General features: G+C 31.7%; 1 protein-coding gene and 1 long non-coding RNA gene across 12 annotated transcripts in view; one reads left to right on the forward strand and one right to left on the reverse strand.

Moving 5' to 3' along the window:
- LOC118446781 (putative G protein-coupled receptor No18) overlaps window positions 1-27,663 on the reverse strand; it is a 43,858-nt gene that overhangs the window by 3,291 nt on the left and 12,904 nt on the right. For 7 of the 10 annotated variants that reach the window (XM_035877846.2, XM_085656150.1, XM_085656149.1 and 4 more), the window contains 5 exons: window positions 5,968-6,196; window positions 5,008-5,145; window positions 2,541-2,653; window positions 1,090-1,426; window positions 252-552 (listed from right to left, as the gene is read on the reverse strand). In XM_035877846.2, the coding sequence (XP_035733739.1) occupies window positions 252-552; window positions 1,090-1,426; window positions 2,541-2,653; window positions 5,008-5,145; window positions 5,968-6,123 (1,045 nt within the window). In that variant the 5' untranslated portion in view covers window positions 6,124-6,196. Of the gene's footprint in view, window positions 1-235; window positions 553-1,089; window positions 1,427-2,540; window positions 2,654-5,007; window positions 5,146-5,967; window positions 6,197-27,663 lie in introns of all 10 variants that reach the window. The other 3 variants (XM_085656151.1, XM_035877847.2, XM_035877849.2) reach the window with 2 other exon arrangements.
- LOC146873118 (uncharacterized) lies at window positions 5,024-26,853 on the forward strand. 2 transcript variants are annotated; one of them, XR_014982007.1, is made up of 3 exons: window positions 5,024-5,256; window positions 26,161-26,208; window positions 26,298-26,853. It is a non-coding gene; the product is annotated as an uncharacterized LOC146873118 (long non-coding RNA). The 2 variants fall into 2 exon arrangements; XR_014982008.1 differs by having other exon boundaries at window positions 26,164-26,208.

The raw sequence follows: 27,663 nt of genomic DNA on the forward strand, positions 1-27,663 counted from the left end.
ATGTAAAGGCCTCTCAAATGGATTACTCAATTACTGATTTTGAGAACGTCACCAGAAAGAAACAAAGAAAAGAGAGAAAGAGAGAGAGAGAGAGAGAGAGAGAAAAAGAGAGAGAGAGAAAGAGAGAGAGAGAGAGAAAGAGAGAGAGAGAGAAAGAGAGAGAGAGAAAGAGAGAGAGAGAGAGAAAGAGAGAGAGAGAGAGAGAGAGAGAGAAGAGAACGAAATTCATTCGTACGTATGATTGTCGGTACCTAGCCACGTTAGTGCCGGCATCAGAATATTCGGTGGTTCCATCGGGACGAACGGAGTGGCAAGATAGAGAATGAAGAATGGTAACCAACAAGCCACGAAACCGCCCACTACTACTGCCAATGTGCCAGCGGTTTTCGTTTCCTTTGCTACCCTGTTGATGCAGCTCTGCTGATGACCTCGAATTATACCCACTTTCTTGCAACTGCTTGTAGTTTCACCCTCGTTCGACGTCCTTTCGCAAGTATCACTATCCACCGTACACTCCAAACGACGAATCTTCATGCTCTTTGTACGTTCGATCTATGTAAAAATCAGGTAGGTATATAAATCAAATTTATAACAGTTCTTTTTTTTCTTCATATAAATTGATAAAATTATTTTTGGGAATAGATTTTTGTAAATTTGATTTTTTTAATTATTTCTTATTTATTATTGAATTAATTATAAAGAAAAAAAAATTAAATATATTATAAAAATTATAAACAATTTTTTAAATATTACTAACAACGAAAACTAGGCTAAAAGCAGAAATATTTCGAATCATCGATCGGATATCGCGTGATGTACAACGAACCGTATTAGCACACTTCAGCACGTATCAAAGATGTAGAGAAGGAAGTAACGAATATAACATGCTACTTTAGATGGGAACGATCGTTAAATGTTTTCCAGGACGTCGAAATTTATTCGGAACTTTCATAAATTGGTTGTGTAAGTTTATGGAAATAAATGCACCTACTATTATGAAAATGTATAATATTTCCGGAACGATCAGGAAAATTATTTTGGTCGAAATGTGATGGAAAAAATAAATCATAAATTATTTGAAAATATTACCGGTGCATTTCGAGTTTGTCGACGAGTTTTTTCAGAGTCACTGGTCTCCAAATTTCTGTGTCGACTAGCTATAACGCAGGAAATCCTTCCGTATACATAAAGCATGACTAACATTGGTAAGAAGAAAGACCCGCAGGCGGAGAATATGACGTAAGAGGAGTCCATGTTGTAGGAACACTTTTTGCTATCGCGATTAGTTGCCCGTGGGAAACAGCCAAGAAGAGGTGGGCTCGTAATCGCACCTGCTAGTATCCAGACAGCTACTATCATTAAACCAGCCAATCTCTTACTTCTCCGTCTTCGGCTGTAGATTAATGGTTGAGTCACCGCGAGGTACCTTCAAAATGATACATTTGTAAAGCCGTAATGAGATCATACGAATATACGTATATAACAAAATAATTTATTAAAAGGATTTGATTCAAAACTAATAATAATTAATAAGATTAACGAGATGAAAATTAATTATAATTATTTACGTTTACTTATTAATTTAATTCTTTTAAAATGTCTGGGAACTTTGACATAACTTTTTTAATCCCTTTATGGGATTACCAATTCTTCAATATAAACTTGTATTACACGATTGTTCAAGCCAAAGGAGTCTTGAAAAATTTCTTAAACATTAACGGCGCTAATTAACGTCATTATCGACGAAATCTTCAACGAAAACTCCAGCCATTTACAATAATTTATTTCAAATATAAAATATAAAAACCATTTACGATAATTTATTTCAAATTTCTGGATGATCAAACTGGAAAGGATAAAATTATTTTATACACGTCATACACGATAATCCTTGAGAAATATTATTTTCAGGAAAAAAATCGTCAAATCACAAGTTGATCTTATAAACATTTTATCGATTGCACAATCACATAGACTCGAATCAAAGTTGGAATTTGGCCAATTTTAGAATCAATTTTCCAATTGAATGTACGATAAAAAGATTAAAATATAGTATCCCTAAAAGACCAAACTATTAAATTATTGCCAAACTTAAAGGGATATCCGAAGAAAGTGAATTCACGTAAGTACAATAAATATAATATGTATAACGAAATAGAAACAAATATTCAATTTTGCGAGAGTGGTGTGCAACGACCACAAATTTGAGTCACGAAAAGCAATCGAGTACGGATGTATCCTTAGCTTTTCTTATTTAACAGGACACTTTTCACAGCGGCTTTAATCTGTAGCTTGATAACTTTTGACGCAAAGAAATAAGAGTAAAAACGTGAAAGTGACACGTGCGAAAAATCACGAGACGGGAGATCATATACTCTTATCGTAGAATGTGAGTAAGATGAAAGATGAGAAAATTGAGGAGAGGAAAGGCGAAGGTAAAAATCTATCGTACGTTGCATGGACTATGCGGAAAATGAACTTTTCGATAATCTCGTTAAACTTATGTGACGAGATTCGCTACTACGTACATAGGATCTTACCTGTCTATAGATATTGCACACAACGATAGAATACTAGCTGTGCAGAGAAGAATGTCCAAGGACACCCAAGAGTCGCACAAGATTTCACCCAATTCCCAGCTTCCGCCGTTCAACTTGTCCATACGACATAATAGTAATGTGAAAAGACAGAATGCAACGAAAACAAAAGAGAGAGAGAGAGAGAGAGAAAGAGAGAGAGAGAGAGAGAGAGAGATGGTATTGTCAAGACGAATTCTAGTTTCTCGTTTGATAGCCAGATTGAACATTCGTAAGAACGTGTTGGTTGTCCAAGGAGAAAGGAATAATACATGACATCGATTGAATTCAATTTCTGGAAAATCTTTTGCTTGTCCTGGATAACTTATATCCCTATATATGTTCCTTTCATAAAAAGAGAAATATTACTTTTTTCCTAACGATATAGATATCTTCAAAATGTAATGAAATATTTCAAATCAATCGGATGCTTCCTATTTTTGTATTTGCTTGAAAAAAGGATCCATACATTTCTATTAAATATCATATATGCATTCCTTTCTCCGAAGATCACAAACCGCGGACTGAATTTAAATCGGCAAATTGAAATTTATCTTCCTATCTATTTTTATTTTCATTTTTAACGATAATTTTAATATTTTCCACGATAAAAATCGGAAGAGTAGCAATTCAATAAAAATGCGATCGTGCATGAAGGTAATTAAAAAAGAGATAAAGGTTTGCTAATTATTATAATATTACGCGCTATTACATTTCATTATGTTTTATTTTGTTTTATATCTTTAATATAATCGCATCCACCCATATTATACTTTAATGTATGTATCTGTAATATCATGTTCGGGCATGAACGGATCGTAACAAAAGAGAGAGAGAGAGAGAGAGAGGGAGAGGGAAAGATTTATTACGTCTGCTCTCAGCATTTATTAAATTTATTGAAAAGTATTCTGGAAGCGTTCTTTATATTTTGAAACGTTTCGATTTTGCTTTATATATCTATTTTTTATAGAATATCGAATGACTATGAAATTTATAGAGATACCTTGAAATTTTTTTAAAAAGTATAACTGTTTCAAAGTTATGTAAAAGTAGAACTTCTCACTGTGATGTGGCTAAGATGCACTAACTCCTTGAAAACTTAGCTTCGATATTTGTTCAGTGCGAAACTTCGCTATCAGAAACGAACCAATTTTTATGTTAGAATTTCGAGATGAATAATATGAAAGAGAGAGAGAGAGAGAGAGAGAGAGAGAGAGAGAGGTTTGGAAATAAGCAAATAGAATAAGACGAATGTATTTTCTTGGATTTTTCCAGACGAAAGGAAAGATTTTTATTTTCTCGATTATTATTCTCATCAAAGAATATTCTTAATTAAAAGAATTTTCGAATGAAAATATTCGAAGGATTGAAAGCCCGAAATCCCTGACGTTCTGTCGTGTACACACGAAGAACGTCCTAATTTTCTAGACTAATTGTGGATGTTCAAGATCGTCTCGATTGGATCGCGTTGATGAGCTCCATTATATTCCACGTCGAACTCCAATCTAAATGTAAAATCACCATTCGTTACCTCGGACGACGATCGCCGATTTTACCTTCAGAGTATTAACTACGTAGAAGGTGTCCGCGATTGATGAGCTTAATTTCGAAGAAGGTTCATCGAGTATCAATTGGGAAATGCTCAATCGATCATAAAACTATAACCGAGACTGTTGAATCTAAACGAGGTAGTATTCGTCCATCAACGATTAATTGATTGTCAAAAGAACGAAATTCGAATAGATTATAATATTTGAAAATATTCCTGAACCAAATAAATATCGACTTTCAAAGGATATTCGTTCTCTATTAATATGAATATGTACATTTATTAATTTCTTTTCCTTCATTTTTTTATTTCTATTGATAATAAAAAAAAAAAAGAAGGAAATTAATATACTCGAAAAGAAAAAATAAGAGGAAAAAAATGAAAAAAGAAAACAAAATCGATATATCGATTAGTAACAAACAGATCAGACAAAATTAAATAATATATATATATATATATATATCTATTATTATTTCATGATTACTAATCGTTATTGAAAAGAATTAGCTCTCAATAACAATCAATTCCTTTGCAAGATGAGACAAGACAAAACAGCGAAATTAAAATTATGAAAAATGTAAGAATTGGTGAAGCATATCAATGATGTTCGCGTGACTGACATGAATTATATGCGATGAGGGCACTTGCCCGCCATTCACTGATTACCAATTAAGCTTGACGCAATGTCGACGAGGCAGAAGAGACGTTGCATACCTCTCTCTCTCTCTCTCGCTCTCTCTCTCTCTCTCGCTCTCTCTCTCTCTCTCTCTTTCCTCCTCTTTCTCTCTTGATCGTGGTATATATATATATATATACACACATATAATATATATATACACATACACATATACTGGTATGTTCTTCAGCTTAACATAGACATACCTGTAGCAGTACAGCCGGTGGCATTACAGCCAAACCAACCAATAAATCCGCGGCGGCCAGACTGGATACGAAACAATTAGTAACGGACCTTAGTCGTCTCGTCGTAATTACCGCTGCTATCACCAGTGTGTTGCCGACCTACAATGGAAATACGTACAATACTGTTTACGCGGAATTCCAATTTTCATAGGATGGAAAATATAATTGACAAGAAACAGGGATAGATCTAACTGGATGAAGATAGAAAAGGTATCGTTGCCATTTCGTTCGTGTGAGTTCGCCTGCTGGCGAACGAAGCTTCGAAATTGTTTTGTTTTTTTCTTCAACGAATAGAGGAAAAAGAAAAGAAATGCAGAGAAAAAGAGAAAACGGAACGTAAGATAAAAAGCTTTAAAGAGCTTTCACTTTCTTTAGCTAAGGAAAGAAGAAAATAATTAGTGAACGTAAAAAGGTATTCAATGATTTATCTTTTTCTTTGGATTATTCGCGTAAAGTTATTAAAAAAGCACATTTATTTTAAAGTAAAAAAGTTCGGAGTGATATTTTTTTACTTCTTAGTTTAGTAATAAATACTTCTAACGAATGATACATAGGAAGTATCAAATATTTGCCGATTCATGAGAGAAAGAGAGAGAGAGAGAGAGAGAGAGGAGAAAAAAGTGTCGCCTTAAAAAAAAAGAAAGAGAGAGACAAAAAACAAAGAGAAAAGCTTAATCCATTGTTGCAAATATTTTCGATAGAAAAACTTAACGAGATTATCTGTATGAAATCACCTATAAATCAACGATTTAAATTCTTCGGTCATTCGTCGATATAGAGAATCGAGTCACAGGCGAAATGTTAATTTTCACTCGAGAGACTTAATTTATTGATATTCGTTAAAAACAACGAGACGAGCATAAGTGAAGATGAGGATAAGAGGAGGAGAAAAATCGCAAAAGATATCAGAGAATTGCTTACTATAGTGACGACGATCAGCATGCAGAACAGAACAGCCAGCACGAGATCTGTCCAATTGGCTAGATAATATTCCGTTTGCGTATCGCGTTCATCCGTCGGTACTGTTCGATTCCATTGATAAACGTCCCCATGGTAATCAGCCGTTTGATTCGCCATGACGTTTATCCACGATCCATTGATGACGATTTCTGTTCACCGGTTCGTACGTTTCCGGACATCGTTAGGATTTCTGAAAGTACGTCAAATATAACAACGTCAAATAATTCTATTCGATCATGTCGAATTTATTAATGAATCGTTTTTTATTTCGTTTAACTTTCTTTGTTTTTTATTTTTTTATTATTATTATTCATATATATTTCTTATTTATTTTTATTTTAATTCCATCCATTTTCTTGTTTGTGAATTCATTAAAATAACGAACAAAAACTTAATTCGTACTATTGGTTCGATATTCGTATACGTAACATATGATATTCATGGAATCCAAGACGGACTTATTATACGTAAACCGTGTATTGGCCCAAATAAAAATCTATTGTTTATTCAAATTAACTTGCTTGTAATTGAATTAAAAGCTGTATTCGAATGTAACTCCTATAAAGTAACAAGCGATTGTTTGTAACTAATTTCTAGTTTCGATTGTTTCAAATCGAAAATTCGGTATGTTCGTTGGAACTGGATAAATACGCAGTTTTATATATATGTATATATATGTACATCGCCGCCGGAAGAAAATCGAAATCGAATCGATTTAGGTAGTTGTTTAAAATTGGCTAGCGTGTCCTTCGTATATTTTCACAATTTTAAAAGGACTCATGGTTAAGATATCTTCGTTTGCATATGCACAGCTTGCAAAAGGTTTACATATTTACGATCACTTTATTCTATTACTGGAAAGGTAAGATAGGGGACACGAAAGGAAGAGAAAGTTGTGAGGAAAACTATATGCAAGAGGTAAGAAAAGGAAAGAAGAAATTGAAGGAAGATAGAATGAAGAAGGGGTAGCAAAAAGGCAAAAGGTTACTTGTGTAGCAGAGTTCCTGTTTGCATACGTAAATATATATACATACGCTATTTTCTTACGGAAAAGTTGTCTGAAATGTAATACGAATGAAAGTAGACGGATATACACATATGTACATATACATAGTGTATCTTAATATCTATATATATATAGTAAGAAAGGATCTTTTTTAATTGCAAAGTTAACACCATAAAAGATCATATGAGAAATATATTTTATATGAGCTTCATTTATAAAAATCCTAAATATATAAATATATTTAATTTCTTACGGATATCAATTTACTAAATATCAAGCGCATTTTATTTTTATGTAACCCCCGATGACAAAGAAACGACCATCATGCCCTACGTCGTTGAGCAGACGATTAATTTACAACCCACTGAAAATGAAGCACAATGAAGTCGAGAGAAGGTGGTTGGTCCGAGTTGGCACGAATTTACTATAAAATATAGAATGCTTCCGGACAGAAGGTGAATTTTCTCTCCCGTGAATTTAATTATCTGGAAGCAATGGTGAAAGAGAAAAGGAAGAGAGAGAGAGAGAGAGAGAGAGAGAGAGAGAGAGAGAGAGAGAGAGGAAGAAAGAGAAAAAGAGACAGAAAAAAAAGAGACGGAACAAGAATAAAGGAAAAAAAACCAAAAGTAAGCAGCAACGAATAAGGATAATAATAAATTACTCATCTGCCACAAATTCGTAGATACGTTTCGCGCATGTGGTGCCAAGTGAAAAGCAGAAACAGAGGCTTCGTGATATCGTAATTAAAATTAATCTTTCGATTTATGAGTTGGTTCAAGCGAATTTTCGGTAATCCCTTAGAGAACGTCAGTCAAACGTTAGAAATTTTTTAAGATGGACTAGAACACGTACGTTATAAATATTTCATACTTCTCAACTATCACGACTATAAATAATTGCTGGTCGGATCATAATTAATTTCATTAATCGGATTTAATCGTACACAAACACACACACACACACACACACATACACATACATTCATACACATATCCATTATGTAAAAAGTCTTCTTACTGAACGTGCTCTCGCGTAAGATCGTTTCATAAAGAGCGATCGATTCGTTGTTGGACTGCTCATTAATTCGTGAACCCATTGAGATGAGAAGTTCTACCGCCCTATTATAACGGGTGTACTGATTAAACAAAATAACGTAAAACTTATGAATTCTCTATATCAGCACATTTTCAAGCCTTGGTATTTTTTCTTATTTCTTTTTTCTTTCCCCTAGAATATGAAAATTCTTAAAAAGAATTTCTATAGATCTTTTGTATGTACAATCTATCTTCCTCCTATTATATATTAATGAATGGCAAAATTTATTCTATCGGAGGAACTAATGATAAAAGTTATTCTGTGCTAGTAGTTTCCCGAGTGAATCTGAACGAGTTAATATACCTTCAGCTAATGGCGCAAAATGATTAATAGTTTCGCAAGATTGTCGAGTAAATTTAAACATATACACATATATCAAGATTAGCCCAAGAGTAAAGTAGTACTACCGTTAGTCTACATCTGGTCTTAGTATTATAACACATTACTGTTTGGTCATTGGCTTGTGGCGTATATGAATATTGTTCTTCCATGACATTTTGAAAGTTAGTTTAACAACGTTAGGAGAATTTACTGCTCATAGAGTTAATAGTATGATTAAAGAGAAAGATAGAAGAGAAATAGAAATTGTCAATTCAGATGTCTTAAGAGAGTACACATCGTTAAGACTTCGTTTACGATGTTGCGTTAATAAGAAGGTTAAGTAACTTCTTGTTGAAGTAACTTCAAATTTTATTGACTTCAAAGGAAACGTCGACTCAAAAACTTGTTTTATTTAATTTTACTTAATTATATAACTTGACTATTTCCATCTTCGATTCGAAGATATTTTTTCTATTTTTTTACTTAATTATTTAAAAATTTTTCATTCTTCCAAGAAAAAAAACGAATATTTTGTGAAGGATAACGTGAAAGTAAGACGACTTACCATAGATATGGATAGATGTGTGTATGCATCTGTGTTCTCTGATCTCTCGTAGTTTGTTTTGCACGAGAAAGAGATCCATAGAAAACGTTTGAATAGGACGAAGTTCGTTTTTCAAGTATCAATTAATAGAAATCTCTTTTTTCCTTTGACTTAGTTTGAAATAATGTCAAAGAAAAAGATGTTGAGAGGAGAAGAGAGAGAAAGAGATAGAGAGACAGACAGAAGCTACGTTCATTTGTAACGCTGGCATACTATCTTGAACGTATCTTGTGGTTATCTTGCGTCTAGTCACGTTTGAGAAGTACTCTCCAGAATAACATTGTATTCATCCGCCTGGATGCATAATAAGAACGTTATAAAATGAGAGGAAAGGAGACGAAAGAGTAAAAATAAGGGAGAAAAAACCTAGCTGAAAAAGAAAAAAGATGAAGCGCGTTCGCTCGCGAAGGACTTGTGTTGTAAAATAGTGTCAAGTCAGTAAGTATCACGAGAGAAAACGTAAAGAGCCGTAAAGGTATAATATTTAAAAAAAAGTCTATATAGATAACATCATGATAACTTATGTTATATTTTTATTAATTAATTAATTAAAAATATTGCCGATCTTACCTATGGTTTTTTACATGTTTTAATTCTTCACAAAGAAATCTAAAATCGTCAAAACGAAAATTAAAATCATCATTTATATTTTCCTGAAATTTTGTTTACTGACATGAGAAGTAATTCAGAAAATGTGGCGGATCGATGAACCGATGATAGAGAAATTCTTGAGCACGAGTCACTGATATAAAGGGTGATGGAAAATATAAGCGGTTCACTTATAAATAATGTGTGCTTTGGAGGGTGGTTCTGCCTGATGCTAGATAGTTGATGCAAGGAGAATGGTTTACAATATATAAAACGTGTCTCATGAAATTGGAACGAAGTTCGTTGAAGGATAGAATGATACGATGCTATCGGGAAATTGCGAAAAATCGCTAACAATCGATAGAAATGGAGCGAAAAAGAGAGAAAGAATAACCATTGGTTGCATCGAAAACAATCGTAGTATATGTGTGTATGTGTTTGTATATGTACGTACGCATATATATATGTATTTATGTATGCATGTATATATGCGTATATATATATATTTCTTTTTTTTTGTCAAAGAGATGACGAATTTTTGCAAAGAAATTTTCTCTTATTTTGATTTTGATATACGTACATACATAGAAACGTATATAATCCACTAAAGATATTCGATCTATTTTATTGGTCTCACTTATTTATCTCTTCCACTTTTCCTATTTCAGTTTTTCAGTCTTCCTTTCTCTCTCTCTCTCTCTCTCTCTCTCTCTCTATTTCTCTTTCTCTCTCACTCTCACTCTCTTGCTTCAAAATTTATTTTTAAATCGATATCTACTTATCTGTAAAGAGATCGTTACGTATCGGTCTATCCTTTCGAAAGAATATATTCTTCCTGGATTTTCTTCTCTAGTAAATTTCTACGAGTCGACTCGATAAACTTTTTCTTCAGAATGAATGTGATGGTACCCGTAAGATAAGCTAAGAGAGAATAGAAGATAGACAAGTAGATACTAACGAGATCGCGGAAGCAAAAATTTCAGAAATATTTTAAACTCTTTTATATATCTATATAGTATATAGTATTAGAAATAAATATTGTAATATAACGAAAATATTATAGAAATAAAAGATTTCATGAAGTAAAATATCCCGTGTTTTATTATTCCATGAAAACATTTTGAAAACTTTTATCATTAATATCTTTTTCGTAGATTTCACAGAAAACATATTATTAGTTTTGTGTGCCAAGCTATTTTCGTTACTAATTTTGTATATTCAACGTTGTTGAATATTTGTACATTATTCTCTATAAATATCTCTTTGAGAGAAGTTAGTAATAGTTTGAGGGAAGTTAACCACACGAAATTGAATGACTCTTCAAATGTTTGCAGTTTCGTGCTTAGATACTATAACGCATTAGTTAGGAAATCGTTGTGATCGTCTGATAACTAGAATTATCGAGGAGTACAATGCAATAAGTCTATTTTTTAGATTTATTGTTAGCGAAACGAACTATGTAAAAACGCATAGCCTTGAAAGTAATCACTGAGAATAATAACTAGAAAGACAAAAGTGATGAGAATGACGTCAAAACTGAATCGATAAGGACAACTAAAATGATATATTTCGACAAAATAAATATTCGACATATTATCTTTAATCATTATTATTATTATCATTATTATTATTATTAATATTAATTGTTCAAAACAATTGTATTAGTAAGAGTAAAAAATTTTACATGCGAACAAAGAGCGAAATTTTTGTTTCTATTTCTATCACTAGTACTTCTTATTATTAATACTCCTACTATTATTTTTTGAGATCGATTATCTTTATTAGTTAACAGATCTTAAACTCGGTTAAACAGTTACGTGAAATATTAGTTTTCAGTGGAGCAGAGAATTGATGAGAACTTTCTGACTTTTCTGAAATTTCGAGCTGTATGGAAAAGTCTTTTATGCTGTATTCATTGTATGCAACGTAACAACATTAGCTTCTTCGATTCGAAGGAATATAAGAGCATCGATGTGTATGTATGTTACGAGTAAATAATATATATGTATTGAAGTACATAATGTATATATATATATATATATATATATATATATATATATATGCTCAAAAAGATTTGAATTCGTCTGTTGAATGTGAATATTCAGAAAATTTAATCATTTACAATACGACTGTATTATAATGACAGAATAATAGTTTATAGTATAATTAATATATATGGTATAATGATAGAATAATAGTTTATAGTATAATTATCAACCATAAATTATAATTTTTTATAAATGACGTTTAAAGTCATTAGTTTTCAGAAATAAATTTGAAATTAACAACAATTAGCACAAAACTGCACGTTGAAATTCTTTATTAGTGAACTAGAATATTTTCTTGATTTTTGTCATATCTAATATGTTCATATAAAAGAAAAAGAAACTGTTTTTTTAAGCGAGATAAATTTAATAATTTTATAAGTGTTTTTTCTCAAAGAGGAGAAAGCAAACATTATTGATTTGAGAGAAAAACAAAAAATATTCCAGTCAACTTCATTTCATAATATAAATTATATTTAGAATATAATATAAATAATATAATATTTAGAATATATAATGTAAAGAATATTTGTATGCGTATGTGTGTATATATATATATATATATATATATATATATATATATATATACATGTGTGTAATATCTCTAAGATTTAGCTCAAGTTTATGGAAATATGTTCATATAAATGTACTATCATCTAATATCATCTATATCATAGTCATCTATATCATAATAATATCATCTAATCATCTAATATGTTCATATAAAAGAAAAAGAAACTGTTCTTTTAAGCGAGATAAATTTAATAATTTTATAAGTGTTTTTTCTCAAAGAGGAGAAAGCAAACATTATTGAATTGAGAGAAAAACAAAAAATATTCCAGTCAACTTCATTTCATAATATAAATTATATTTAGAATATAATATAAATAATATAATATTTAGAATATATAATGTAAAGAATATTTGTATGCGTATGTGTATATATATATATATATATATATATATATATATATATATATATATATATACATGTGTGTAATATCTCTAAGATTTAGCTCAAGTTTATGGAAATCTTAGTTCTCTCTCTCTCTCTCTCTCTCTCTCTCTCTCTCTCTCTATCTATCTTTCTCTCTATCTCTCTCTCTCTCTCTATCTATCTATCTATCTATCTCTCTCTCTCTTTCTACTGCCAAACGTTACGGTGTAAGTATATTGAGATTATTCGGATATGCTAATTAACTAGGTAGCTTCCTCTTGCTTCCTTTTCCTGTCAAATCTCCTTTATTCCTTCTCTAGAATGTTCCTCTAAAATTAGATAACACATTTCTCAAAGCTCTGTTGTTTTTAGACGCATAACATCTAACGATTTTCGTAAAAGCTTTATCACAAATTTTCTATTGATACGTAAAACAATTCAAATTTAACGAGTGTGTGAAGTAACATTTATTCGTAGATTATTATAGAATATCATAATTCGTACTAAAAGTTTTTTTCTGTGTATTTCGATCGAATCTCGGAGGAAGTTTATTTTACTTTATTTTTCGAATACATAAACAATAAGCTCCAAGTGTGGTTAACGTGATTCTGTAGTGATTTATTGAATCTGCTGAATCAACGATCATTGATCTTAATTCGTTAATCCTTTCTCGCAAATTTCTAATGACAGTTATTCAAATATCTAATATCGACATTATGGAAATATTAACTTTAATGGCTGAAAATCGAGAACACTGAAATCTAACATTAATCTTTTTCTATTCGATAGAAATACTAAGACGATTTAATATTCAGAAAATGAACCAAGAGCGAATATTAGATTCCTAGCTGAACGATTAGCCTTTATCGATGATAACTCCCAAACGGATATCACTCCGTTTCGTAATTAGTTTTCGTAGAAACTGTACCTTCGTGTTGGCCGACATGTAACTATTCGCCCAGCACGTTTATTAAAGCCAGTTAGTAAGACTTATTGACATAGAGATTAATGAGAAAATCTTTCGTTTTGAATCCTTCCATTATTTATAAGTTGTCCCAATATACCAATTCTTATTTCCAGAGTGTACTTTCCTCATAATTTCTTTTTTAATAACTTTGATCGAATAATTATACAATCATTCACAAAATTAGTCTTTTTCGAATCTTATTAAATCGCTTCGATAGAAAAAGTGAAGTTTAATAAATACACGTAAAGCTAATTTACGCTAGAGTATTTAATCCATTTTTAATTTATAGAACAGCATTATTCGACATTATCTTTGTTACCTTCTTCAAAATTTATTAAAAAATTTTATATCCTCTTTGTTGTCTTATCTTCGTCATTTTAATCTTTATTTCATAACTTTTATTAAAAATAAAAACAAATTTTCTGTCTCTTTCTCTCTCTCTCTCTCTCCCTCTTTTTTAAATTTTATACTAGCCATTGTCCAAGAATCGTTATCAATTCCTATTGTAAAGTTTATATCATCATTTGTAATATTTTTTTCCCAATACGTGATTGTTCTCAATTCGAGTGTTCTTATTCAGAAATTCAATCTGTCGGTGGTATTTCGATATGCCTGGCGCCGTTACAACTGGGAAAGGCACTAACCACTTCTTAAAGTTCTTATCTCTCTTGCTTGCCTTTTCATTCCTTCCTTATTTGAGCTCAGAATACGACCAGCGAACTATTCATATTCCTTATCCTCGTAACTGCTTTAACTATTTTCCCAGCTTTTCATCTTTACTGTACTATTATATTCTCTGACAATATACCGTAAAAAGAAAAACGAGAACTTTTCCAACTTCACGTTTGATTGTCAGAAAATTGAAGATTGTTGATAAAAGCACTTGTATTTTCGATAACTCTAAATGAAATATTTAAAATTCTCATATCTTTCTCTCTCTCTCTCTCTTTCTCTCTCTCTGTCTGTCTTTGTCGAGATACATCGAAAGAAACTTGACGAGTAGAATATTTTTTATAAAGAGTTAATACGTAACATTAAATTTTTTTTATTATTGCTTAACGGAAGAGTAATTAAAACCTCGTTCTTATTATATCTCTTTACGGACAAAAGTAGATGGATTTACGAGGATGAAAATAGCATATTTCAAATACTCTTTATTCTAAAAGATGTATTCGTGCGATATTGAGATAATTTTATTCAAAGATCTTGTTGAACATACAATGTCGAGGGTTAATATATTCACGAGTAAACTTAACAGACCTTCTAAAGATTTTCAATATTGTTACATTTTATAGTTCGAAGGAAAGAAATGCTATCATATATATCGTTTATTATAAAAAATTATATATCTCTTCTATTATAACAATAATAAATGTGATAACGCGCTCGACGCCGAAAGATTTGTTTTAATCCGACTTATTGACAAAGATTTTACATTTTATTTAAAATCGTCGAGTAAGCGAAAAGAGTACCCAATTTGCGATTGAAATCTCATGGACAAATGGAAAGCGTCATTACTTTTCTCTTGAAGGAAAACTCCGTTGAAATTTCGTAATACAATTCGCCGGAAATTTCGTCGTTTCGGCTTCTTCCTGTCTCTAAGAAAAGACAATTCACAGAACAGATGTAAATCCAATAGTATTCATAAACTCTTTCCGTAAAACATAAAATCCATATAGTTGATGTGGTTGTATTACAAATGGACGTTTGATGGATACATGCTATGTTTGACAAAAATTAATATTCCTTTCGATAAAATTCTACTATGACGGATTAAATGAAATTTTCATGATACATTATAATAATTTATTACGAGATCAATAGACGGAGGGAAAGTTATGCTTATAGAGATACATACATCTATTTCATAATGCGAGTCACTTATGTATGAATCGTACCGAAAGGATAATTTCCACTATTGACAGTAAAAAAACATTCTACAACATATTTATAATCCATTACAAGCAAAATATTTGCTCTCTTCTTTTCAATCTAGCTCTTGTTTATATTTCTAAACATACTAAAGTAATGTACCCTTTTGCCTTTCTGCAAATGTAGCAAGATATGTGTGCGACTTCAAAGATATAACTTCAAGGATATACACATATACATACATTTTTTTCCAACGTTTTTACCACATATCTGCTATCTAGTCATTTGAATATAATTAATCTTCGATCTTAAATTTATCCTATTCTGTTAATGAACATTTAATGGCAACGACTTTGTTTTCTACAGGATGATACTTTTTATTAAATTCTTCATCTGAGCTTCCTTCTTCTCTGTCTTTCTCTCTCTTTCTCTCTCTCTCTCTGTCTCTCTCTCTGTCTGTCTGTCTCTCTTTTACTTTCCTTAATTTTTTCTTAGAACAGATTAGACAAAAGAAAAAAAGAGAAGAAAAAAGTGCTATTCAACTATCGAATATTCTAAATGTTTCGACCAGTATAAGTAAAGGTGTTCTACTTTCAAAACAGACAGTATGCTTGGGGAAAAATATCAGCGTTTTCTTCTTTGAAAGCAAATCGCTTCTTTCGTCCTTGAGTCAGTCTCGGAAGCACTTTCGACGGAGTTACTTTTGAGAGAAAAAAAAGAAAGAGAGAGAGAGAGAGAGAGAGATAGAAAAAGAGGAAAGAAAAGTCGAGATTGTCATGGAATGTACTAAGCTCGAGGTGTTATCCAATGCGTTACGAACTTATACGATACATCTGAGGGTATCTTTAAGTTAAACGGTATTTGTCAAGAAAGTTGTATGCGGCATGTATGTATACAAACCTAAATATACAAAAGATTTGCACATCTGTATATACGTATAATAGATATAGACACAGTTACATATTTATAGACAAACTTCAGTTTTCTTGTTAAGAGAAGAGAAATATGTATAGCGAGCGTTCTCTCATAATGTATCTCAACATTGAATTTCACACACCAGCTGTGCATGAAAGATTATCAAGGGATAATCTACTTACGTCCTATTGTCTCGACTTTTGAAGTTACGTCTACAAAATACGAACTCTCAACCACTAGCTTTTGAAGCTTTCTTTTCGAGTGTATTATTAAAAGGAAAGGAAAAAAAGAAAACGTTGTTTGCGAGATATTTCTTCCATATGTTGTCATTCTATTGAATAAAGTATACCAGGAAAAAGATAGAAAGGATGAAAATATTTGAAATATTTTTCCCTCAGCAATCGAACGCAAAATTGTAAGAGCTAGTATTTTCTATTTTCGTTGGTAGGAAATTACACGGCCTGATAATAATCCATGAGAGATACTGATAAAGCGTGAAATTGAATTTTCGAATCAATCGGATTTAAGATATAAGTAATATTTGAAAGAGAGAAAGATACTTTATATTATATTAAATATAATCCAACGCGTTTATTATTTTACATACAATGCTCTTAACATTTATAAAACTTTTTGTTACCTAAAAAAGGTCACGTCTCTCTCTCTCTCTCTCTCTCTCTCTCTCTCTCTCTCTCTCTCTACTCTTCTCTCATTTTTTATTCTGAACGTGGGTTTCACGACATGGAATTGGATTCACAATTCGATCTATATAGCTTGCGTGACAGTATTCGAGCGGCGAGTTCTCGTACGACGCCATCCCGACGTGACAGATTAAACCTTTGAATTGTACCGTGTAAATTACACTAGCCGCTTGCAGCGCTCGTATTTGCTCGGGACTGGCGGGTCGATGCACAAGACCAACCGGCAAACTATTTGTAGAAAAATATTCGAATCTTACCGAGGTTTTCTATGCAAATAACTTTTATCGGAAAAATTCTTTTCATCGCTAACGAAATATTCGTTCCTTTGTAATCATAAAGAATCAAGAAAAATCCTTTTCCCTTTTCTTATTTAAAAATATAATCTCATCTTTTTGACCTGACTTTTATTCTTAATCCTTGAAAATTTTATATCATTGTTTTTTAACAAAAGATTATTTTGATTTATTAACCTTCTCTCGCCTCTACCTCTATTAATTATTATCATCGTAGTTATTTGTTCATCTTACCAATGTCAACAGCAATAACATTTGCGTACACTGCATCGCGGTGTTCTCTATGTTCGCTACTATATTTCACATTTCCATTACATGGTACATGCACATACATATACACAAACACTTATATATACCAACGTAACTGTCGCAGATAGTTAAATTTACGAGTAGGATATACTTATCCACGCAACGTGCCAAAGCTACAACATAGGACGTTTACGTATAATCATTGTTTTCGAGCGACTATTGAGATTCAATTTCCTAATTTAAATTCTGTTTGCTCGTTGTAATAGTTTTTAATTATTCCAATATATTCTTTTTTTCTTGAGTGATATTTCTGAACATGAAAGAAGGAGAAAAAAAGAAAAGGAGAGTCGAGGCGCAACATTTTTTAAATTTCCATAAGGCATTAACGCTGTTGGAACGCTTGAAGTCTCTCCTACATTTTAATAAGAACAGATTTATCAAGGAGATGCGACAGTTGTGGAGTTCTATAAAAGTAAAAATAAAAAAAGAAAAAAAATAGAGGGAGAAGGAGAGAAAGAAAGAAATAAAAAGAGAATATTTAGTAACTTTACAGTGTTACACCACCGAGAAGGAATGATAAATAAATGATCAAGAATTTACTCTATGTATGTGTAACTATAATTTAGATCGTATAGACAATGTACATACATTAATATATACCTGTATACATATATATATATATATATATATATATACAGGTATACATATATTTACGTAGTATATGCATATATGTAAAGTAAGATATTGCTAGAACGATGAAACTGGAACCGTTCCAGTTTCATGATCCCGTTTACTCTTCGGAAAATTTTGGGAGAAGAATTCTGTCGACCTCTTCTAGCAGACTTTAAAGGAATTAAATGTTTCTTTTTTTATGTTGGCATCGTACTCAATAGAATGGTGAAGAGTACTCCTATATATATATATCGTTTTATCTTAATCAACATTTCAATATTGATTGATTTCTCTTATTTGAGAAGTAAAAAAGAGATAATGAAAAATAACATTATTAATATAAAAAAACTTTATATATATATATATATATGTTTGTAATTTCTCAAAAACCTTTACTATTATTAGAGAGAGAAACGGTAATGCTTGATGGTGAGAATGAGAAATAAAATGAGAAATGAAATTTTGTATAATTGCTCTTTATGATCCAACAGAAAGTTTCGGTTATTTAACTTGCGGAAAGTTCAGGCCACTTAACTACAATATAAAATCACATATGATCTGAAATAATGCAATATTTGATATATTACTTAGAAAATAGGAAATATAAAAATATTTTTTATACCTTACCTGTCCGTCATGCTTGATGGTAAGAATATACTTGTTTAAGAATATTTTCAATGAGGATAAATAAATTGTATGGAGTTAAGAGCGAAAGTGGACGGAGTGATGTGCTGAGTAGTAACACTCTGTTGGAATTTGAGCTAGGATGGTTATGAGATAGCATAGAAATACCGGAGAAGTTCACTCAGCCATCGCGAGGTCATACCATCCTGCTAAATCGTGCGAAGCATTTCTCTGTTTCGTTATCCATGATCCGTCAGCCATAGCTCGATGTTGCCATGGCTTATCACCGTCACGAATAAACGCTCGATTTAGATTCGATACGGCTTAACGTGACTACCCTGACATCCATCAGACATGTTTCAATGATTCTTTTCTATTTTAGTGATTTTTTATTTTTGGAGAGAATGATCAAAAAAGAGAAAATGCAATTCATAATTGCACATGTTTTTAATTAATTAATGTAATAAGGCTAATAAGATTAAATTGGAAAAATTAAACATCTCAAATTTTATTTCAATATGTCTAAAGCATTTTACGTCACTGCCAAGAATCGTCAGACATTACGTTTTATCGCGAAAAAACTCTGCTGCCCTGCCTTCTCTTTCTCTCTCTCTCTCTCTCTCTCTCTCTCTCTCTCTCTCCCTTTATTTCTATTTCTTTTTTTCTGTCTCTTTTCTGTCCGTCGCTCTCTATGTTGAAATGAAAAGGAAATTTTCCATTGGATTTTTTGGCAGATTTTCGGCCAAATGCTTCTAATTCCATTTTTCGAAAATCTATGTAATTTAAAGTGTCCATTGGAATGTAAAATGATGGATAGTCTCGTGTTTAAAATCTTGATGATACGTTTGACAGGATATAATTAGAAAACGTAATAATAAGATGTAATCCTTAGACGAAGCGTTATCGTATGAGGGAAGTACTCTAATCGTTGGAATAATTCTGTGCAAATGTGAATGAATAATGCTCGAGGAGGATTGAAAGAATGTCAAGGACGCCATCCTTGAAATATATGTACTCTTCGTGATAATATAAAACGAGAATGGAATCTGGTGCTCGATTGAAACGAACTGGCTTCTCTGGCACACGTTGGTCTCTTTTTTATTCAGTGTCCTTATCGATCCTCTTTTATTTTTAGACGTTTCATTGCCATTAAAATTTCTCGTCTACGCAAACATTTATATCTTATTTTGTCAACGTTAAAATAACGCTCCGTTAATTTAGCAAACGTCCCTTTGAACGAGCTCTGTTACGTATAGGAGACGTCCAGTCTTCAATGTAATTAAAAAGAACACAAAAAAAAAAAGAAAGATAGGTAAGGAAAAAAAACGCACCTCACGGATAAAAGAAAGATGAAAAGAGAAAGAAAGATAGGTAAGGAAAAAAATGCAACTCATGGATTTCTCTTTTCAAAGATTGCGATTTATCTAAAGACCTACAGGAAGATATTCTTTTTTTAGATCCACTCATTCATCGTGGTCGTAGTCGTGATCGTGATCATGATCGTGGTCGTGGTTGTGTTCTTGGTCGTAATCGTGGTCGAGAGATTGATGAATATACATCCGAAAGTCATGGTCGAATCAATATAAAACTGCCGAAAATAGGGCAAAAGATAATGGCGTAACATAGCGCGTGGCTGCATTTTGCATACATGCATTCGTTTGGAAAAAGGGTGGAAGGTGAAACACGTTGGCCGAGAGAAAGGAAGAAGGAGAAATAGGTAAAATTCGAGGTGATGAAGGTTAAAGAAAGAAACAGAAAGATAGAAAGTGAATACGAAGAAAAGGAGCAAGGATGGTCAAGAGGAAGTAACGGGGAGAAAAAAAGAGAAGAGGATTTAAACCGCAAACGTAGGAGAAATCGATAGTCTCGCTTTTGCGATCTGCCAACGAGAGTAGCAGACCTTCCTCTCTCTCTCTCTCTCTCTCTCTCTCTCTTTCTTTATCTATCCGTTTCTCTCTCTCTCTCTCTCTCTCTCTTTCTTTATCTATCCGTTTCTCTCTCTCTCTCTCTCTCTCTCTCTCTTTCTTTATCTATCCGTTTCTCTCTCTCTCTCTCTCTCTCTCTCTCTCTCTCTCTTTCTCTTTCTCCCTTTTTCTCTCTTTGTTCTTCTACTAACTTCAGTAATTTTTCGAAAACGTTAACCGAATTTTAAGATCTTTCAGCTTATGGACAACGAGTAGCTCTAGGCTACTTAAATTAATTTACATGCAACAACACTCCGGACGACCCTAACGGTATTAAATGCATACGGAATACGCTATGTTACGAGAATCTCTCGCACTGATGGCGATCACCATTGTATGCATTTCAGATGCGATTAAATCGTTGGTGATACGCTGTTATGTAAATGCTTGTACCACATAAATCACGATCGCGTATCATTGACCATTTGCTTTTGGCTTATGAAGAGAAAAAGAGATCGAAGGAGATAGAGTAATGGCAATTCTGATAATCATTTGCATATAGAATGAACATTGAAAAGTAAAAAAGCGTTTTGAAAACAAACCTGCAAATCCATTAGGTACAAACAGATAGATAGGTAATTAAAAAAAACTTGAACAAGAGAGAGAAAGAGAGTCACTTTATACTTAATTAAATCACATGTTATGCATTGTGAGATTTTTAACGAGCAATGGTCCATTTCCGAAATTCAAAGTTCTGCCTACTTCGAATCGTATCGAAACTCGGCAGTCGCATTCTGTTTGAATATTCTGGTGCTTGTGTATCGATAACTCGATAACTGTCTTCTCTATCTTTCTCTTTCTCCGCCTTTGTTTCCGTATTTGTGACGGTATATAAAGAGTTTACACATGTAGGTATGTAGGTAAAATAAAATTAGGATTAAAGTGTATACCTCTTTGTGAGATTAATACAATCAATATTTAATCTTCGCTCTTGCGTAATAACCTTTTACGCAAGATTTTTCACACCTATTTTATATGAAAAGTGAATTGTGCAAAATAACATTGCACCTTAAGAATTTTGTCTTTTAAATTTCTTTTCTATTTTATTTGATATGTGCCTATGTATTTTTTTTTCTCTTTTTGTTTCTTTTTTTTTTCTTCTTTTTATTTTTTCTCTTCTTCTTTGTTTTTCTTTGTCTTTTTCAGCACTGCGCAAAAATGTAATAACGTTTGAAGAACACACGTGTTCTAGATTTTTTAAACAAACGTTACGTACGTCACGGCACATTACACGAAATCCCGCATGATAATCCCACGCATTTCGCTTATGACATTATACTTTGAATATAATATTTAATATCATCTATACATTCACATAAATCATTTATATAATTTATGATTATATTTCATTATAGTGTAACGTCCGAATAAATGTCTAAGTAAAATCCGCTTTGTTATCAAGATCAAACAGAACATCGTTTTAACTATTTCAAGCTGCTTAATTAAAGACCTTCTAATATAACAAGCTTATATCTGGGACATACGAGAACAGCGAAAATACTTTCTGTATTTCGTTCGACATTTTATTTTACGATTATCTTTCTTCTTTATTCTATTTTAACTAAAGGTATTTTTTCAATTACATTTTTATAACAGGGAAATTTGAAAATTTACGTTTAAGCATAATGAAATGTAACGATGAGTACGCATAGTAATTGTATGCTAATATACTTCTCTGCAGTTTAACGAAAAAATATTTTAGTCGAAAATCATAACTTACATTAAAGCTGAGTTTATATGTGTTCTAAATTATAATAAGTCTAAGAGAGAGAGAGAGAGAAGAAGGAAGAGAGAACAAACACAGTAGAAGAATAATGGATCTGCGAATTATTCCTTATTGTATATATACACACTCTAGAGTATACTTAAGAATATACATATATATATATAGAATATATGTATACAATATATTTATATATACTTAATATATGTATATACATAAGCCGACACAAAACGAATAATAGTTCACAATTGCATTATTCATATATGTAGGTGTATCATGTATATACATACCATTTATATAGCGCACAATGAAATATTTCAACTTTAGCATGCGTGTCACGTATTACCAAATCGTTTCTAGTCGAGCGTTGACTGGAAATTCGGATATAGTATAATACAAAAAAGAAAAAAAAGGCATAAAAGGGTTCCATTCAAGGTATATTTTTAGTGAAACAGTGAATTTCCACTTTTTCTCAATTTCTACTTTTCTATTCTAGATTGTTTCTAAAAGATAATAGAGAACACTGTCTTGCGAATTTTCTTATTGTCGTCCTTATAGTACCATCTTATCTATTTTTAAGTCATAACGAGAAAAATGGAAAACATTGATTTTTTATTTTTGATAAACATTTCTTCTTCTCGAAGTATCAATAAATTTTTTACGAACGTATTCCATTTTATCAACTTTTCATTCGTTTCATTCAATCTTAATAAATTTTATTGGATGTTTCGATCCTGTAATCATTTCGAAACCATGTAAAAATACTTTATTCGATCAAATCTAACGATGCCATCTACGATCCAGAAATCATATTACGTATTGAAAATACGTGTCCGAAACGAGTAAAAGACTCGATTATAGGACGGAACAAGATCGTTTTAAGGTTCTTCTTTACCACTTTATAATCTAACACCAGCTGTACGCGTCGAATGGAAAGAACGAAAAAGAAAAAAGATGGACGAATGAGTGAACGAAGTGTTTGAAAACCATTGAAGAGATATTCCAACGTAGGAGAAAAGTATGTATACATACACGCTTGTGCAAAACAAAAATTGGATTCGGTCCGAGAAACGGAAGATTCCACGACGCGGAAGAATTACTTTGGAAAAAGAAATATATGTATAATATATATATATATATTTTTTTTCACTAACATAATAAACACATACTTAATTGAACGAATACATAATCTATAAGTTCTCGGTTTATCGCCGTAGAAAAAAGTTTGTGTTGAAATTCGTATGGAATCATAAATCTCTTTTTCTACGGTACGTAAATTCGTAAAAGAATCCATCTGTTAAATCGGTCAAAGGTTTTTCCTATTTTCAACAGTTGTAAATATATCTCTACTTATTTACGTTCGATACTTTTTTTCTATAGAAACATCTACTTTCTTTGTTCAACGAGATAACATCGAGGATGGCCTTTTCAATGCGTTCTTGCTTGTGGAATAATGCGTAAGTACGTACGTACATACATACATACATGTCGTATAGGGCTTGAACTTTGACCGAGAGAAAGGAAGAGGAAGTGAGGGGGAAATGGTCCATTGTTCGTCATACTACGATGATGCAGGTACCTGCTATGGTGAATATACATATACCTATAAGTGTGTATATATATATATATATATATCTGTGTATGTATTAGAAGCGAACGTATGTATGTATGTCGTCTTTCTTTGTTGAAATAGTGTAAATCTTTGTTTGCTTTGGGACCTATGACAATGAACGAACGAGAGGCTCATAATCAACTTCATTTACACGACCAACTAGGCACTTCGTAGTTCATGATTTCTCTTGCTTATTGCTATACACCGAACAATTATCGATGTCTAACACTTCAATGATCGCATTAAAACAATCCTAACTAATCGACTGTATCGATTTATATGAATAAATTTAAGAGCCATGTGGGACAGTTTAAGTTTAACGATATCGAGTATATTGCATACATAAGCTTCTCGTTTTTTTCTCTTTTCACATTTAAGATATAGTTTGTTCACTTCTCTCTTTTGAGGTCGTTCAGAAAAGCTCTTGGTGGTCGAAGTAACAAAGCTCTTGCGATATTTATCAATTTATTTCTCTCTACAGTCTAGATACTTGGTCACTTTAACACCTCCTTTTCTTCACAAGCTATTTCTTTGTTTCTTAGATACTACAATTTGTCCGAAGGACAATTCCTTTTTATTGGATTTTTGTGATTTCTTTTTTCTCCTTATCTCAATTTTTCTACTTTTCTGATCTATAAGTATTCATTACAAATTTAATTAATTATTATGTAATTTTTAATTTTATTATTAAGTTTTTACGTTAGAAGATAGATAATTCATTTTACGTGTACGAAAACTAAAGAAACTTAAGTATATGGTTTAAAAATTAATTGAAAATAAATTTATCGTGTATTACGTCAAGTATTATAACTCTCTAAAAATAAGTAAAATTAAAGAATCTTTTCAAGGAGATCTTTAGAATGTTTTGTCGGCGTTATTTTCAACTCGCATCACAGTGCCATTTTTATAAAAAAATAATATAATTCTTTCAGTTGAATTTTAAACTAATAGTATTTTAAACTAACACTGTCTAATGACACATGAATAAACGATAAGGCGCGAAAAGGTTGAATATTAAGTTTAAAAAATTTTTCTATTTATAGTCCACAAGTGGAAATACTTTTTATGGTACGCTGTATGCATCGATGAATCGAGAGAATATTGACTAGTTTTCTATTTAAAAAGTTTTCGAAATATAAAAGTTCCACGATCAGAACATAAAAAAGTACAACGTTAATGGTTCACTTGAATTTCCTTTATTATAACAAAACGTTACAATGAAAAAAACTTTCTACAGTAGATAGAACCTCGAAAAAAGAAGCTTATAAAAAATCTTTTTCATATCACAATACATTTACTTTAATATAATAGCTAATGAATGATCACCGCTATATCTCATTTAACGAAACTTTTAAAAGTTTGACATAATTCTACATGAAAATGTAACATCTAGAAATTAGTTTCAAGCGATATGCGAAAGCATTGAAACGGTTAACCGCTTTAGTTAGAGAAGAACATCGTCCGTATAAAACAATCTAATTTCTTGTTACCTCTTTACTCAGAATTCAGATATCAGATATCACATTTCTATAGGCTAGTGCAAACACTTACGGTCAGTTTTACGACTTCACTTAATATCTAAATTCAAGATTGCACGTATTTGAGCATTAATTCTCAAGGAAAACTCGTAATACGATTTAATCTTGGCGAGAACGAATGGAAACCTTAGTGCGAATAGAGCTCTGATTTTATCTTACAAGCATTTTACACAGATTGTAATGATTCGTGATAACTAAAAAAAGTAAAGCAAAACACATTTAAATTATCTGTAATATTTTACGATGGACGAGAATAGAGTAATTTATAAACGATAATGTTGTAATGCTTGAATTCATTCTATCGTTTGTAATTTTCATCGTTTGTCTCCTCTTTAAGATAATCAAATATACTCAGTTCCTTTAAGTAATGAATGAATCATGAAATGATAGTATTTTATAAATTATAAATATCTCTGTAAATGTTTCAGTAGCAATTTCTCACTCCTCTTAAAAACGGAAGATCTGGTTGAGATCTGGTAAGTACTTGGTGAGACACTTATCTTTCTTTCTGTCTTTTTCTCTCGTTCTCTCCCTTTGTCCACCTGTTTCTATCTCTCTTTACAAGGTGAGAGCAAATAACAAAAGCGACGTAGTCCGAAGGAAATCACATTGATAGTCACCTCAGCGGTTTCACAAAGTACCAACACTATTCCTGCACATAGAATATCGATGAGAATGCATTGGCAAGACCAGAAGGCACCACGAAGGACGATACGAACTTCAAAGGATCTCTTATTTATCCACCCTTCTACGTCCTTATGCTCTTTTTAGATCAAGCGTAACCGATGATATGGAAAATGGTTGATATCACAGGAAGAGAAGGATTAAACGATGAGGAAGAATATAAACATCTATTTGTTATAGAATAGAATACACTTCTTTTTTGTTTTATTAAATATGAATATTAATCAAGGGATATGATTTATTACATTGTAGCGAAAGTATTCGTTCGACTTGAAAATAGCGTCTACACTTGTTGAATGAAATTGTCATAACTTCTTTTTTTTTTGTTTTAATCAGATTAATAATGTATGATAATGAATAACCATCGATACACCTATAATTTACAAATCCCCGATATACTTTTCGTAAATTTTGAATGAAACTAACTAAAGAAAAAAATGTAATACCGTGAGCCAAATCATCTCTATTTTATAACAAATGATTACAATGTAAACAAATAAATTTATCAAAGAGAAAAGATAAAGAAATATTTTCTTATCGTTATCGGCTCAGAACGGTCTAAGGAATGAAAGGAATTAAGATAATCTCCTTTTATGTATAATCGATCGGTGCTTCCAATGGATGAGAAGATTTCCCTATGGCTTCTGTGAATGTATTCATACTTGTTGAAACCTTTTGATATCATGCGTATCCTCTAACATACACAGCAAAAGACGTCCTCTTTATGAGATATCCTAGCGACTTTCGAAAGGGTTGATAATCTTATCGGGGATCATCTTAATTTCTCCTTTGTGATTTCTTAATGATACCGAACATTGATATTTTCTCTAATGACCTCTTATAATTACACGCCAATTTTAAAATCGCTTTAAATAATTCATGATGATTAATTAATTCGATGATTAAAATGTTTCCGAAATTTGAAGAATTAAAGAAAAAAAAATCCTTCCGAAAACGGCAACAATTTGGAATTAATCGATCTCTTCGATAAGATTCGTTGTATTTTGAAATTATTAAGAAATTACGAAATTTGTTCTCGCCTCTATTAATAATATTTCTCCTTTTTATGGGAATATTAATAGATCTAAACTATCCGCAACGAACGCATTGTAAGTACCAACTTCGACCATTATAATGATCATAAAAACGACCGCTAATTATGCGTATGTATGACAACCATTATTTATAAAACGATTCGATTTCTCCCGCGTCCTTCTATTTTCATAGTAAGCAACCTTTGGCTAATA

The sequence above is a fragment of the Vespa mandarinia genome, chromosome 3 (genome assembly GCF_050613455.1).
Source record: "Vespa mandarinia isolate Hongniang chromosome 3, ASM5061345v1, whole genome shotgun sequence".
Lineage (NCBI taxonomy): Eukaryota > Metazoa > Arthropoda > Insecta > Hymenoptera > Vespidae > Vespa > Vespa mandarinia.